Here is a 15,542-nt window from a genome sequence, read left to right on the forward strand (position 1 = left end):
GCCTATCTTCCCTGGAAATCAGAGCTCAGCCTATGCCTAGGAAGACGCCTTGAGCCTTTGCCCCACACTTGAACTGGAGCTCAGACATCCTTTTGCCATCTTGGTCCCTTGTTCAGCCTGCGCTGTGATTGTGCAGAGAGGGCATTGTTGGCAGGATAGACTTCCCAAGGTTTCTGCTCTCTTTCCTGCCATTCATTGGAGGATGAAGGAGGGGACAGCACTGTTGGGGGTGGGTGGCGGGGAGAGAGGCTGGTTCCAGGATGAAGGGGTTGGAGTCACATGGATGCAATCTTTTGATTAATGTCCAAATTTTACTTGCTCTGCTCCCAAACCACAGGCTGGATATCTGCAGGCAGAGAGAAACTTTGTTTTCTTGTTTTAGAAGTCTTGCTTTACAGGATTTTATTTACAAGGATCTCTTTTAGATTGGATTGATTTGGAGAAGCAGTGATGCCTTTGAAGAAGAAGAAAGAGTGTTAGAAAGTTTCACCAAGTGAAGTAGAAGTTGGGAAAAGTTGTAAGCTTTGTGGGTGATCAGTAGTGACTCTTGGAACATGACCGAGGAACATCATAGAAGTGATGGAAGGGATGTGGACAGGCAGCTCCGGCTCAGGGTCTGTGTGCTCAGTGAGCTATTGAAGACGGAGAGGGACTATGTGGGGACCCTGGAGTTCCTTGTCTCGGTGAGTTGTGTATGGAATGGGGGATGCGGGATGCTTTCTATTATTGCTCAGACAACCAGTTGACATCTCTGGTCCTGCTGCACTCTGTGGTTCCTTCTGCTAACTCTATAGGTGGCCATACTCATAGCGATTTACAATCAATTCCGATACCAGCTATCGCAAACTATCGATCTATCATCAATTAAAATCGATGCAACGCATCGCTATTGTTCTGCGTCATGCAATCAAAAATCTAAAAATGCAATCCATCGTTTAGAATATAAATGATCTGATAAAAACAATCATTTGATCAATCTCTTAGATTGTAAGCTCTAATGAGTAGGGTTCTCTGATTCCCCCCTATTGATTTGTATTGTAATTGTACTGTCTGCCCTAATGTTGTAAAGCGCTACGTAAATTGTCGGCACTATATAAATCCTGTATAATAATAATAATCTGAATTAGGCGCGCAGATATTTATTCAATTGATCAGAAGCAATCAACAAAATTCAGCCACGACCGAGCATGTTGGTAGAGTGGAAATTGCAGGTCTGGCTCAGGGTCTGTGTGTTCAGTGAGCTATTGAAGACTGAAAGGGACTATGTGGGGACCCTGGAGCTCCTTGGTGAGTTGTGTATGTGATGGGGGATGGGGAATGTTTTCTATCACTGCTCAGACAGCCAGAGTAAGGGGATTATCAGAAGGAACCAAAGAAGTGCAAACAAAAGGTGACACTCAGAAATAGACTGGGGGAAAATAATGATCTCCATAAACCTTTATGCTGCACATACACTTGGCAGTTTTGGAAATGTTCCTATAAAAAAAAAAAAATAATAATAATTGCAAGGAATTGAATGTTCGCAATGATCTGCCATACGCTGTTTCAATATTTTTGCACATTTGAACCATCATGTGATCAAAACCACTGTGAAAATCGATGTATAACCACTGAAACGCTGATCAAAATTATTTTGCAAAGAATGAAGATGAAAATTATCAAAAGAGTATTTGGTGGATTGGTATAGACCGTACAATTGCTTTCTATTTTTCACCTTTTAAGATTTTAATTGCCAAGTGTATGGCCAATGTGTAATCGTTTGGCAGCGTGTAATGCTTTTATTATCTTGTTTTGTTTTTTCACAATGTGATAATGGGGCTTACTCACATATCATAGGAAAAGACAAAAGCACAGTAACCCATATCAACCCCCTCGTTAACAAAGAAGGTTGATTGGTTGGTGGCTTTTTGCATCATTACATAACCTCAGCGGCAATAATCTGAATTGTAGTATTATGAAAGTAATGCTTACATAACTCTAAATGCATCATTTAATAACTTGATGTAAAGTGTGCAGAATCATATCAATCACTTTGGGATTTGTAGAATTAAAGCTACATGGTTGATTGTGATGTCACTGATCACTTGTCATAGATCAGCCACAATATGTAGTAAATATTAATCTATGTGGGTAGCTAAATCTCTATATAATGCTTGCCTGCTGGTTTGTGCTGTGAAGGGGTGGTGCCATGCATTGTTATAGAGCACTGTTTACTTTTTTTCTTTTATTAACTTTATTGAAATGTCACAAAATCACCTTTCATTTAGCTTTATGCATCCCAGCACTACAATATGGTATAGTGTATTGCAAAGTGCTACACTGCATACAAATGTAGAATGTCCTACTTTTGTTCCAGAGCACACCAATGCAGCATGTTGTCATTAACCGAAACGATAGGACATAAAACCCATTGCCATGTCTATGTGCTGGGCAGGGTTGCCCAAAGTAGCCCAAAACATATGATTTAAATGGGCCCTAATTGCATGGACTTGGTTCATCAGTTGCAAGGAGCAAAAGGTTTACAACTCGAGTATGGCTTAGTCTACCAATATACGGTACTACAATATGCTCATATAACCTAGTCCTTGTGAAAATTGAAATATTGTTGGTTGCAAGTAGTTGCCATCTTTTGTAGATAAGACTTCTTGCACACAGACGCTTAGCAGCACCTATGTACTACTGTGTGTTGAGGCAAAAAATCCCTGGTGCTTTCTGGCACCCAGGAAGCCACGTGTGCCATATACAGTGCCAAAACAAGGGAATGGCTGTACGGATATACACTGATGGCTTCTGCATCGTCGTTCACCTTCGTATAGATGAACAGTGCTTCCCCCCAAATACACCACTTTTGTTTTTGGGGAGAAGCACCGCATGTGAACAGCTGAGCATGGGCACATACAGCCATTCACTTGTACTGCCTGCTGTAGGGGGGACATGCAGCTTCCTGGGTGCCAGAAAGTGCCAGGTATTTTATGCTTCAGCACATAGGAGCTGCTTAGTGTCTGTGTTCATGAGTCCTAAATAGGGTTGCCACCTGTCTGGGATTCACCTGGACAGTTCGGGGTTTGAATCATGTGTCTGGGTTTCAGTTCATCTGAAACCCGAACACATTATTCAGAGCTAATGTCATCAGGATTCCCCCTATGGAAAGATAGATATAGCCTCCAAAATAATTATAATAATGAAAAATATATAAGATTTATACCATCATCCAGAAATTTTGAGATATATAGAAAAGGGGCTTAGTCCCCAAACAAGCTACCCTCGAGAGCAGGGGCAATTGGACTATTGCGGTAAAGGTAAAACCATTATGGATATAAACAATTGTATAGAAATTTATATAAAAGTTTATTAAAGAGGAAGTAAACCCTGATGAGTTTACTTCCTCTTTCATTCCCTGCAAAGGCAAAGCATAATGGACTACCATGCATCGCAAGCGTGGCATCTTCGTCGTTGACGATGCCGTGCTCAGTGCGCCTGCGCGCCGCTGCCTATGGCACATGCGCTGTAGACAGCAGTGCCTGTCTTTCGGCACATATACGGTTTAGGAGATATTTCTTGGACCTACAGGTAAGCCTTAATCTAGGCTTACCTGTAGGTCAAAGTGTGTTGTAAGGTTTTACAACCATGTTAATACATATTATTTGCCATGTATTATTAAATCTGTACTAATACTTTTTTATATAATTTTCTATACAATTGTTTATATCCATAATGGTTTCACCTGTACCGCAATAGTACAATTGCCCCTGTTCTCTAAGGTAGCTTGGTTGGGGACTAAGCTCCTTTTCTATATATTCCAGGATTCTCCCTATAACAGCCACCCCTTCTGCACCTTCGGACGCTCACCACCCCCAGGTGCCCCCTCCATGGGCACTTTCAGTTTACCACTTGGCCTCTCCTGCTCATCCATTCATGCTTCGGTCCACCTACACTGAAACACAACCCAACTGCCTTTCATTCACATTACATGCTGCTCGATCTGACTCCCACTAGCAATGTCACATCTGACTTCAGAACTGGCCCTCTCCCATTCATTCAGCCTCTTCCTTCTCCTCGCCACCAACTCTGGTCCTCCCTGATTGCCTCCTTGCTCACCTCCATCTACATCTCTCCCCTTTATAGAGCAAGCTTCCTTCTCTCTGCAAGTCTAATTTCATTGCATTTACCCTCCCCATCCTTGTCTGAATTCCACCCAATCCCACCAACCTACCACCCATCTTTGCTGCATCCCCTCTTTCCATCCCCAGTCATCCATCTTACTCACCTCCCCCCACCTACCAGCATCTCCTATTTATACTACCCACAACCCCCCCCCCCCCCCCATGTCCACCTCCCCTCCCCATCCTGCCCCATTACATGTTATTACTCTCCTTGGCACACCCAAAGGTTTCCCAAGTCTTATACTAATCCTATAGTGTATACTACAAAAAAAAAAATTGCTGTACGCCGCTAAAATGTTCGGGTTTGGCTTGAAGAAAAGGTGGCAACCCGAGGCCCTAAAGCCTTGGTTGATGGAGCTTTTTAGAATTTATGTTAGTGATGCCTTGTATAGTATTTGTTAGTGATGTAAGAACTTACCCTCAGTTATGTTCTTGTCAAAGTTGATGGATGAATAAAAAGAAATACAAGTCCTCCTCCCATCTGAGGTTTAGTCTGGGATTGATGGTTTGCGAGGATGGGATGGCATGCCCCTGTATATCACAAAAGCACACAGTGCCCAATTGTACTGAGGAGCATAAAGAGATAGTGTGATCACTGGGATCCATGCATGTCTGGGTATTAGCGCTTCCTGACCATTCTTGTAGCAAGGCCTATGATGAAGATTTAATACGTCTCAGCGTAGTAGTTCACTAGCACATATCTGTACAGAATACAAAGGAGCAGCATAGGTAAACTGCAGTTGATTTATTCTATTCTCTTGTGCTTTACTGTACAAGATTGTAGGGCCCAATCACACCAGTGGGCATGGTTTATGCTCTGTTTTGCTGGTGTGCATTGTGTAGGGGCACTGTAACGCATTGAACTTTTTTTTAAAGTTCCCAGTCAGGTCATCCTGGTCCGAACATTACAGTATCTGCATGTGAGTTTGCATGTTCCCCTTGTTATTGTATAGATTTCCTCCATGCGTTCTGGTTTCCTCCAAAGACATTCCGGTAGGGTAATTGGCTCCTGTCTAAATCGACCCTTGTATGTGTGTGTGTGTGTGTGTGTGTGTGCATGTATACATGTGAGATTGGGACCTTAGATTGTAAGCTCCTTGAGGGAAGGGACTGATGTGAATGTACAGCATGTAAAACGCTGTGTAAATTGATGGTGCTATATACATACCTATATACATACGTATAAGATAATAGCTTAATTTAAATGACAAAAAATTACATTTCATTTATTATTATCCAATGTAGCGTACTGAAATTTAGTGAAGTGTGTCACAACATACCACGCTGCATAAGAATGCCGCGTGTACTACTTTTTTCAACATAAAACTGTACTAATAGAACGTCAGGCAGATTGCCTTGTCTGTTTGTCTGCGCGTTGGGTAAAGCTGCCATTACAGCCCAAAGCATATGGTATGATTTGGCCCCCTGTGGTCATGATTTTTATTAAACAATAATGTTTTGCAGAAAAACAGAGTTGCCCTTAGAAATGTTGGTCTGTATAAAACAGATTTTGGCACTGAAAGGAATTCCTGTTTCTTTTCTGACTCCCTGGTGAAGCAAAATAAGCTGTTGTTGAAATATGAAACATCAACCTGTCCTTATAGTATAATGGAGTTTTAAGGGGTCATGATTGGTCATTGTGTGATGATTACACCTAATGTGCATTAAGCCTTGTACACACTACTAGAGGGGGGTTAAACAGGAAAAAACCTGACAGCTCAGGTCCGAGCCACTGTATTAACAATCCGATGTTAGTACAACAATCTCCCCTGCTGTGCTATTGTGCTCTTACAGGTTTGCCAGTAAGCCAGTAACACTAGCCACAGTAGGTTGGGTCCTGCAGGTAAATACCATACTGTATATTGTGAGTACATAGAGGGTCTACTCTGGCCCTTTGATGATGCCAGAGATAGTCTGTCTACAAATCAACCAGAAAAATATCAGGACTGGAAGAGGACTCCAGTGGCAGCCTGTGAAGCTCTGGTGAACTCCATGCCCAAGAGGGTTAGGGCAGTGCTGGAAAATAATGGTGGCCACACAAAATATTGACACTTTGGGCCAAATTTGGACATTTTCACTTAGGGGTGTACTCACTTTTGTTGCCAGCGGTTTAAATATTAATGGCTGTGTGTTGAGTTATTTTAGGGGACAGTAAATTTACACTGTTATACAAGCTGTACACTCACTACTTTACATTGTAGCAAAGTGTCATTTCTTCAGTGTTATCACCTGAAAAGGTATAATAAAATATTTACAAAAATGTGAGGGGTGTACTCACTTTTGTGATATACTGTATACACACACACATACACACGCGTGTGTGCATTGCTTTGGATTGTGGGAGGAAACCCATGCAAGCACAAGGAGAACATGCAAACTCCATGCAGTAGTACAATCACAAGCCACTCTGATAGGCTGGCCATACATGGGTTGAAAATAAGCCAGTTCAATAGAACATTTATTAATTTTGTTCCATCCATGGCTGTTCCCAATCAGGAGCTAGTTAGTCTAGTGATCAACTCCTCCCGAACAGGACTGTCAGTATATTTCTGCGCGATCAGCTCTTACTGCCAATTGGCATGCGAATGCTGACCAGGGTACTGGTACTGCAGTGCAGCAGGGGGCATTACCCCATCCCCGTTGAATGGGGAAAACCAATCCATCCCTGGACAGCTTTAGAACAGCAAAATGTGTCAGTTACTTACTATGCGTTATGAGAGCCTGTCGAAAGCTGGCCATACCCTGATTGAAATGTGGTCAGTTCAGTAGGGAATTTAGCAAATGCAGTGAATTTCTATCGCAGTGTGAGCTTCTCTGCTGGACAGAAGTTCATTGTTTAATCGACTTCTGTCGAAAAGACATGTTGGAAAATTTTCAGCGATCATCAGATGTAGCCAGTCGGCAACAGCTTCTGTTCATTGTTTTCTCATAGAGGCTTGTGCTGCTGTCAGAAAATAATGCCCTGGCCGGAGGGACTTTTCCATCCATCTCGTGGATGGAATCTGTGTTAATGAATGGAGGAATGTGTTTATGGCCAACTTTAATCACCCTTTCAACTTGCATGATGTTCTACTACCATGTTTCCCCGAAAATAAGACCTAGTGAGATTGTTGGTGATGGCTGCAATATAAGCTCTACCCCCCAAATAAGCCCTAGTTAAAGTCCTTGTAGGTCTTATTTTCAGGGTAGGGCTTATTTTCAGGGAAACGGGGTAGGGCTTATTTGGGGGTAGGGCTTATATTGCAGCCATCACCGACAATCACGCTAGGTCTTATTTTCGGGGGGACAGAGTAGTTACTCACTTTATATACAGTAATAGTAAAGTCCACATATTAGTTCAACTCCCCCCGCCCAATGTAAAATGGACACATAAAAAAAAAAAAACACACACATTACGGGAAACATGTAATTGTATACTTTCCTAACATCTCGGAAGTCCACAGTGACAGAAAGTGGCAGCAGTAGTGTTCACCTAATGCTTAAAGCCCATTTTCTGTACAGCACCCACTATTTTCCGAACAGAGTCACTGCAGTTAACTTCTATTGTTACAACTAATTTAATTTAGCACTCAAAAAGCAGAGGCTGCTAGTGGAATGCGAGCATACCCCAGAGCTAAGTATACCACTGTGTTCCTAAGGGTTTTAGGAGAGCTGATACTTGGAATAGACAGCATGAGATAAGAGTAATTAGCACATTACACTTACCCCCCTTTGTGCTTTTCATGGATAATTCGTGGAGCTTTCCTTTTATAACATGTATTTACTGTGTTTTCTACTAACGTTAGTATAACAATATGTAATGCACTACAATTAAAAGAAACTGTGAAGTTTCTTTTTGTACTTTGCAAAGTCTGTACCTATGATTGTGCTCAGTTTTTTATAGAAATAAATGTACTGGGGTTTCATGAGCATATTGGTAGTATAGTGAAGCCATAAATCCCCATTCACACCCAGGCATGTACTGGCCATCGGGACTACCAGGAGTTTCCTGGAGGGCTGATGGCTCAGTGGACCAGTTTCAGCGACAGCCAGTAGCATCACCTGAATCTGGGGCCCATAGTCCCGAGTCCCAGGGTTCTCCAACTATAGGGCAGCGGCCTACTACTGGGACATGGATTCTCTGCAGCTGTGTGGCAGGCAACACGGGGAGAGCCGAAGAGCGGGCAAGCAGCATGGGAGAGCCGGGTGGCGAGAGAGCAGAGAAATTACATCATCTCTCACCGCCCACCCAGCATCACCACTGTTCCACCCTTACTGTGCTGCAGTGGACAGCAGAGAGATTACATCATCTCTCACTGCCCGCACTCTTTCTGGTGACCCTGATGTAAGGAGCAGCTCTCTGGGGACCCTGATGTAAGCAGGGGGTTCTCTGGACACCCTGATGTAAGTGGGGGGTCTCTCTGGGGACCCTGATGTAAGTGGGGGGCTCTCTGGGGACCCTGATGTAAGGGGGAGGCTCTATGGGGACCCTGATGTAAGGGGCACTCTGGGGACTCCGATGTAAGGGGGGCTCTCTGGGGACCCTAATGTAAGGGGGGGGATCTCTGCGGACCCTGATGCAAGACTGAGGCTCTCTGGGGACTCTGATGTAAGAGGGGGCTCTCTGGGGACCCTGATGTAAGTGAGGGTCTCTCTGGGGACCCTGGCGCAAGACTGAGGCTCTCTGGGGACTCTGGTGTAAGCAGGGGGCTCTCTGGGGACTCTGAACCTTCTGTGTGTAGCACCCCCATCTCCCCTAATTCTCACTTGAGCCCCCTCTTGATTAAAGCGTTGTGCATGGGAGCTGAGCTTCTCCTGGGTTTCTCATTCCTCATTGGCAGAGACAGCAGTGGGAGCCATTAGCTGTGGCCGCAGATCTGTGTCTCTAATGGATGCATAGATTGGGGCTTGAGAGTGAGGACGTACCAGTGCTCCCAGAGCAAGCAGCTTGCTATCGGGGGCACTGGCTGAAGAGGAGGAGCCAGGAGCTCCAGTGGGGACCCGAGAAGAGGAGGATTTTTTTTTTAAATAAACCTTTAATATCACTTTTAAATGGTCTGTCGTTCATGATTTTGACTTTTCATTTGTTAATTTCTTAAATTAAATCACATTTCACCATCAGTATGAACCAAACTCTAGCAGGTAATATGTTGTAATATATAATGATTTAGCATGATAAAGAAAAATAAATTGCCACAAAGTGGTTGTAAAGTGGTATTTTCTACAGCTGGCGACAGTCCTCAGTACCTGACAAAATGAAACTGATCCCCATAAATGTGTTTTACTGGAAGTGCCAGTGCTCAGCACCAGCTCACAAAATACCCGCAGGGATTTGAAGCCCACCTAAAGAATGGAGAACTCTCAGCTACACCTTGTAAATTTGATGCTTCTTAAAATAGAAAAAAGTAGGACAATGGTTTCATGCATGTCCATTCTTTTTTCAAGATGGGACAGTATAGATATGTATTGATTTGGCCTTTTTTATTATTTTTTCTAATTTCACTAAATATAACACCCTGATCTAAGAGTGCAGCTATTTGGAAATCATTTCTGAATTCCTGTTTTGAGGATCTGTTTTTGTGAAGAGGTGACTGACAACTGAAGTTGTCACTAGTTATTACACCTCAATGGTTGTCATCTTTTATTATTGCATAGCGAGAACCAATGGCTGTAATAGAAACTTGGCAACAGGCCAATATACTGGCATCTTGGGAAGTGTTAGCCCTCTATTCTGTCTTAAGAAATTATTTTTTTGATAAGGCTGTTGGAAGCCAATTTGGTCACATGTCAACAGATCTGATTACTTAGCCTGGCAGACTGAGATTGCTATACACATCTATGCATATAACATCAGAAATGCTCATATAATGATTGTGTATGTGATAAGCTATGGCTATCACACTACTGTATATTATACCCTACCAGTTCCTTACTTGGTCATAGCTAGTTAAAATAAATTTAAACCCATTCATTAAAATATGATCATAGCTTTAAAATGTTTTTAATCATGAAACTGCCAATGGACATGGCGCACTGTTCCACATGCCACTGTTGTCATTAGGAGGTACACACTGAGAAATGATGTGCAGCATCCAAAGACGTAAATGCATGTAGACAGGTGGTGGCTGCAAAGAAGCTACAAATTATCATAAGTATCGATGTAGCGCCTTGCCCTCATTAGGTTAATTTAGTATTTTTGTTATGCTGTACTCAATGACCTGGTGATCTTTTTTTTGGTCTGGGCAGGTTTCCCTAGGTTTGGTGGTTGATTATCCCTGCCTGCTTTTGGAGGAAGTTTCCAGAAGGATCAACCACTGAGTTATAAATATTTATTGCATCTCAGTCAATCACTAGAAAGGGTCACCCAGAACGTGGCAGGGAAGATGTTAACTGCTTATGAGGCTTGATCAGGGTGCTCTGGTGTGGGTACTGCCCCTGGGATGCAGCCTGTGTACTGGAGAGCTGATGCTGGGCCTTAGCAGATGCTTGGCTGAGGGCTTGAAGAAATCTGTATTGAAAGATACCTTCTGCAGGTCATTACCTAAGTTAGCTGGCCTAAAGAGGGGATCCCCTTTTCACAACAGAGTGTTAGTGGAAGCTGGAATGGGCAATAGCTTTCATCAGGCTTTGTGAGTAGGACGTTGAGTGTGGATTCTAGGTTTGTATGTGCTTCAGGAAGTAAATGCCAGAGGTTGCTATTAGGCTACTTTCACACTGAAATCGCCAGGCACTGGTGGTAAAGTGCCGCTAGAAAGTGTTAAGTGTTAAAATCGATTTGCAGGCACTTTGGCAGGGCTGCTCATTTATTTCAATGGCAGGGCGTTTTGGGAGGGGTGTACACACCCCTCCCAAACCACCCCAAAGATGCTGCTTGCAAGACTTTTGAGAACGTCCCACAAGCGCACTGCCCCAGTGTGAAAGCACTCAGGCTATCACACTGGGGAGACGTGAGAGGCGCTTTTCAGGTGCTATTTTTAGCGCTAAAATGCCTAAAAAGTGCCTCAGTGCAAAAGGGGTCTAAGGCTTGGATAGATAGACAGAGTCCTAGATTAGCTGGCCTTTCCCTCTTACCCCCAGAAAATGTTGCTACAAGAGGATTGTGTCCTCCTGCTGATTCCTTCAAACACTTTGGAGTATTCTGCACCCTTATCTCTCTCCTGTTCAAGTTTTCTGCAATAATTCCACAAAAGGGCATCCCCTAGACTGAGCCTACATTTGTCGGTGTGCTTGGAACTGTGACTGGCAGCCATTGTCCTGCAAGGGAGACCTGGTCATTTTCGGTGGCCTTTTCGGGGGAGAGTGCTACACTGATATGCCAAGATAGATTAAAGAATACAGGCACAACCATGAGCCCAAGGTTTGACTTGCAGTGCCCCATTAACTCCAATAACCAAGTTTGACAGGAGGTACCACTTGTCAAACTTGGCAAGCTGAGTTAAATTTGCCATTTCATGTGTACAGCCCCTTCTGGCTGTGTTATCTTTTAGGTAGGCATTTGGGGGTCGGTAAAATCCATCTTAACTGGTGAAACCTGTCTCAATCGCCTGTTTTAATGGCTCCCTTGACATCCATGTAAACAAGGCCTTAAAGTGATACTATCACTATACTAAAGTTCCCTGGGAAAGCTAAAGTAAAGAGTAATGATGTGAAGGTTAACAGTGAGAGCTGCAGAGAACCAAGCAGATTGAAAAAGTGTCAATCAGAAAAGTCAATTTCCCAGCGGATTTGAAAGGATGATTTATCTTGATCAGAGTGGTGTTCAGCGGTACAGGCAGCAGGAAAGGTAAAAATGTACTAAGTATAGCTCCTCTGGGGAACTATAATATAGTGACAGGGGCAAGTAATTGTCCATAGTTTGTCCTATGTATAGGCATTTAAAGCCTATACATTTTAGACAGGTCACGTACATTTGGTCAAGTCTTTTGAGGTTGTGTCAACATTATGCAAAAAAAATAAAAATAGCACATTTTCTCGAGGCAAACAAAATGACTATAAAGGAACAACACCAACCAACACCAACCTAAGATCTTTCAATATAGTTGAACATTGATAGTTTAAAAAATAGGTCTTATGAAGGATGAGGAAAGGCATCTCAAGATAAGGAGTAGCAAAGCTTTTACAGAAGTTAAAAGGAACCAAGGGAGGTTGGGTAATAATGCAATCCATCCAAATCTCCATGCCAGAAATGGAGATTTGGAGTCAAAGCTCGATGTATTTTCTTGTTTCCTTTATTTTGCTGCTGGCTTTCTTTTTTTCTATTGAACACACAATTATACAACCCACCCCCTTCGGAACACTCAGGGGAACCATACCCTGTGGCTAACTTCCTGCTTAGGTTGCTGCCTTTTATAAACATTTTTGTATCTGCCTTTAATTAGCAGGTACACACTTACTTAAGCTGGCTAAGCAGTGAACATGTACTTCACCTGTTGAAGCAATTAGGAAAAAATGTAAGAGAAAACAAATTGGCATTTTGGTGAAAATTAGGCATAGTGCAGAAATGACCACTCGGCTCCTCTTGGCATCACTAACCATTTGAAAATGTGTAGAGAATTTAACCTTTGTTTCCTGACTCATCTGTATGCAAGCACAGTGCCCACTGCTCTTAGAATGTGTTTGACCGGTACATGTAGAACTTATAATACCGGATGAAAAAGATACTGCGGGGATTGAGAAAGTGGGAGAATGATCATATTCAATGGCTCTGTGAAGAATGGGCAGTGTGTTTAATGCCAGGAAACTGAAATCAATGTAAATCTGCTCCATGTCAGTAAAGAGTGATCTTCTCCTATTCATCAACGGTCAACTGCATTTTCTTAGTAAAAATTTTCAGCCTACTTGGAAATTGTATACTTTATAAGGGAATTGAACAATATCAGTGACCCTCTGAGTGCCAGTTTAGGTAATCTGGGAATTTTACATGGCTGGTCCAGTATGGAGATCAGGCATCTGGGGCATCCCACTGTTACCAATCCAGAACATGCAGATAGGAGCAGGCATTTTTGGTAGCAGGTAATGCAATGCATTGAAATACATATTTACAAAACCTGTATCACATCTGAAAATATAATACTGAGTACAAAAGTTAACTGTAATCTCAACAACACATGCCATGATAACAATCCTCTTTTTTTTGTGCTATGGAAATATTATAAATACATTTATTTTCCAATGGGATCTCAATAGAAATGCCAGAAGGTTTTACCCCCTTCATGACCAGGCAATTTTTTTGCTATTTTCATGTTGTACCCAAAATAAATTTGTATGTTTTTTTTTTCACACAAATAGAGTTTTCTTTTGGTGGTATTTGATCATCTTTTCAAAAAACAAATGCAGTAACATAGAGATTGAAAAAAAAGTTTAGTGCACTATAAAACTTTTGGTATAAATAAGAGGGACAACTGAGGCTGCATAAGGTTCAGAGGGAGTTGGTTTCAAAGGAGGGACAGTACCCCAACGGGGAGATTTGCCTGTACTTCCTGTCCTGGTGACAATAGGTCAGAGAAACATGAAGTTTTGGGAAGTCTCTCCAGTGGGAACAGAACTCAAATGCTTTGTTTAGAACCTCTGTAAATTTTTACCTTGCTGTCTGTGTCTTTCTGTCCTAGCCCTAGTCCTAACCCTTACTCTCTTTATTCCTTGTCCTGGTGTCTCAGGCTAGAGGAGCTCTCCCCAACTTGTACTGTATGCTACAAAAAAAAAAGACAAAAGCTCTAATCCAGTGATCCTCAACCAGGGTTCCGTAGAACCTTACAGTTCCTCCAGAGGTTGCTAGGGGTTCCTTCAGCATTGGGCCATTTCTGCCTCTCGGATAAGTTCCCACTGACACCATTGATCTTTTTAACTGTCTGTAAGGTGGTAATTCTTCCCAATGACCACAAGTGTAGGGACCATTCTTCCCACTGTCCATCACACTAATGTATCATGAGTTGTAGATTTCTAATTTTTAGCAGGGGTTCCCTGAGACTCGAGAACTATTTCAAGGGTTCCTCTGTGTTGAAAAGGTTGAGAAAGGCTGCTCTAACCGTTTCTTGCTCTGTTCCAAAAAAAAAAAAAAAGTTGTGGCTGGTGTTTTGCTACAAAAAATCCATACCTTTGTGAATCAGTCGTCAGGTTCTGCTAAAAGTTTTAATGTAACGAGAATTGAAAGTGTGACATTCAATAGAGTGATAACACAGCATGAAAATGAGCAATGATATCCAGACTTCAAAGATCCAAAGGTTATTCTCTGGATGGCTCAAGTTATTTGCTATGGCATTAAAAAGGTGAATGCAAGTAATTATCAGGCTGTATCTGAAGATGATGACAATATGAAAGGCTTTATGAAATGTGTAATTGTAGTACCCAGAACACATTTGCTTTAGTGAAACCGCAGTGGAATTTGCTGTGCACTTTGATGACAAGCTTCTCCTGTGACGTGTGTGCACTGCTTTCTCTGATCTACTACTAGGCATGTTTTATGTAAAGATTATGGTATACTCCATTCATTATAATATATAGCATCTGTAAAGCATATGGGAGCTCATCTGAAGATTGACTTTTTTCTTTTATTACTTGACCCCGGATACAGTGGTTTTCCTGGACAGAGTCTGCCAAGGAAAATAATTTTGCAAATGTATGTGCATATATATTTATATATAGAATATGCGCTTACAATTAAAGGGATTCAAAGCACTTTAGCTCTGAATGGTGATTCTTTGTTTGCCTAAAATATATCTCTGTTTTAAAGGGGTTCTCCACATTAAACTGAATCAGATCCTTGTCTGGACCTACCCCTGTAGACGCACTGAAATGTTCCATCTTTTGTTCCGCACTTCCTCGTAAGCAATAGCAGGACCCACTCTGGCTGTGACCCATTTTTATCTTACAGTGGCAAATCTATTTAATACGTTATTTTTGGAAATCCGCAAGAGATAATGAATGCTATGTGACTTTTGGCTGCTATGCTAGAAAGCTAATTCAATAAGACAGCACAATGAAATTCTGATATTCTAAGTGCTGTAAACTACAGCGGTCAGATGTGGGGTTACCAGTGATAAATGAGCTCTGCTGCAGCTTTTGTTACAAACCTAAGAGTATACATACATTTTGGGAAAACTTAGGGATGAACTAATAAAACTGGTGTAAGGATAGAGCTTTGGAAGCCAAAGGCCCATTATGCTGTAAAGACAAACCTCATTGGTTGCTCTGGACAGCCCCTGAAGTTCTTCCTTTGTTCCTCCCTCCAATTTTCATCAATAAGCCCAGCTCCAGTATTAGGGCTGTTCAGGTTTATAACACTGTAACATATAGAGTTAGATTTCAGGCTGGGTTCACAGTAGAGCACAGAGTGGCTCACAGCAGGGATCTGATGCGTCTCCGTTCACCAGTAAGGATGAGCCGAACACCCCCAAAGCCCCT

General features: G+C 42.3%; 1 protein-coding gene across 1 annotated transcript in view; it reads left to right on the forward strand.

Moving 5' to 3' along the window:
• Window positions 1–270: 270 nt before the first annotated feature.
• The window catches only part of PREX2 (phosphatidylinositol-3,4,5-trisphosphate dependent Rac exchange factor 2), a 436,082-nt gene continuing 420,810 nt past the window's right edge, over window positions 271–15,542 (forward strand). The window contains exon 1 of the mRNA XM_077492842.1: window positions 271–683. Within this exon, the coding sequence (XP_077348968.1) occupies window positions 555–683 (129 nt within the window). The 5' untranslated portion in view covers window positions 271–554. The remainder of the gene's footprint in view (window positions 684–15,542) is intronic.

This window comes from Lithobates pipiens, unplaced genomic scaffold, assembly GCF_037356315.1.
Source record: "Lithobates pipiens isolate NorthernLeopardFrog02 unplaced genomic scaffold, aLitPip1_a1.2 Scaffold_19, whole genome shotgun sequence".
In the NCBI taxonomy this organism is placed as follows: Eukaryota; Metazoa; Chordata; class Amphibia; order Anura; family Ranidae; genus Lithobates; species Lithobates pipiens.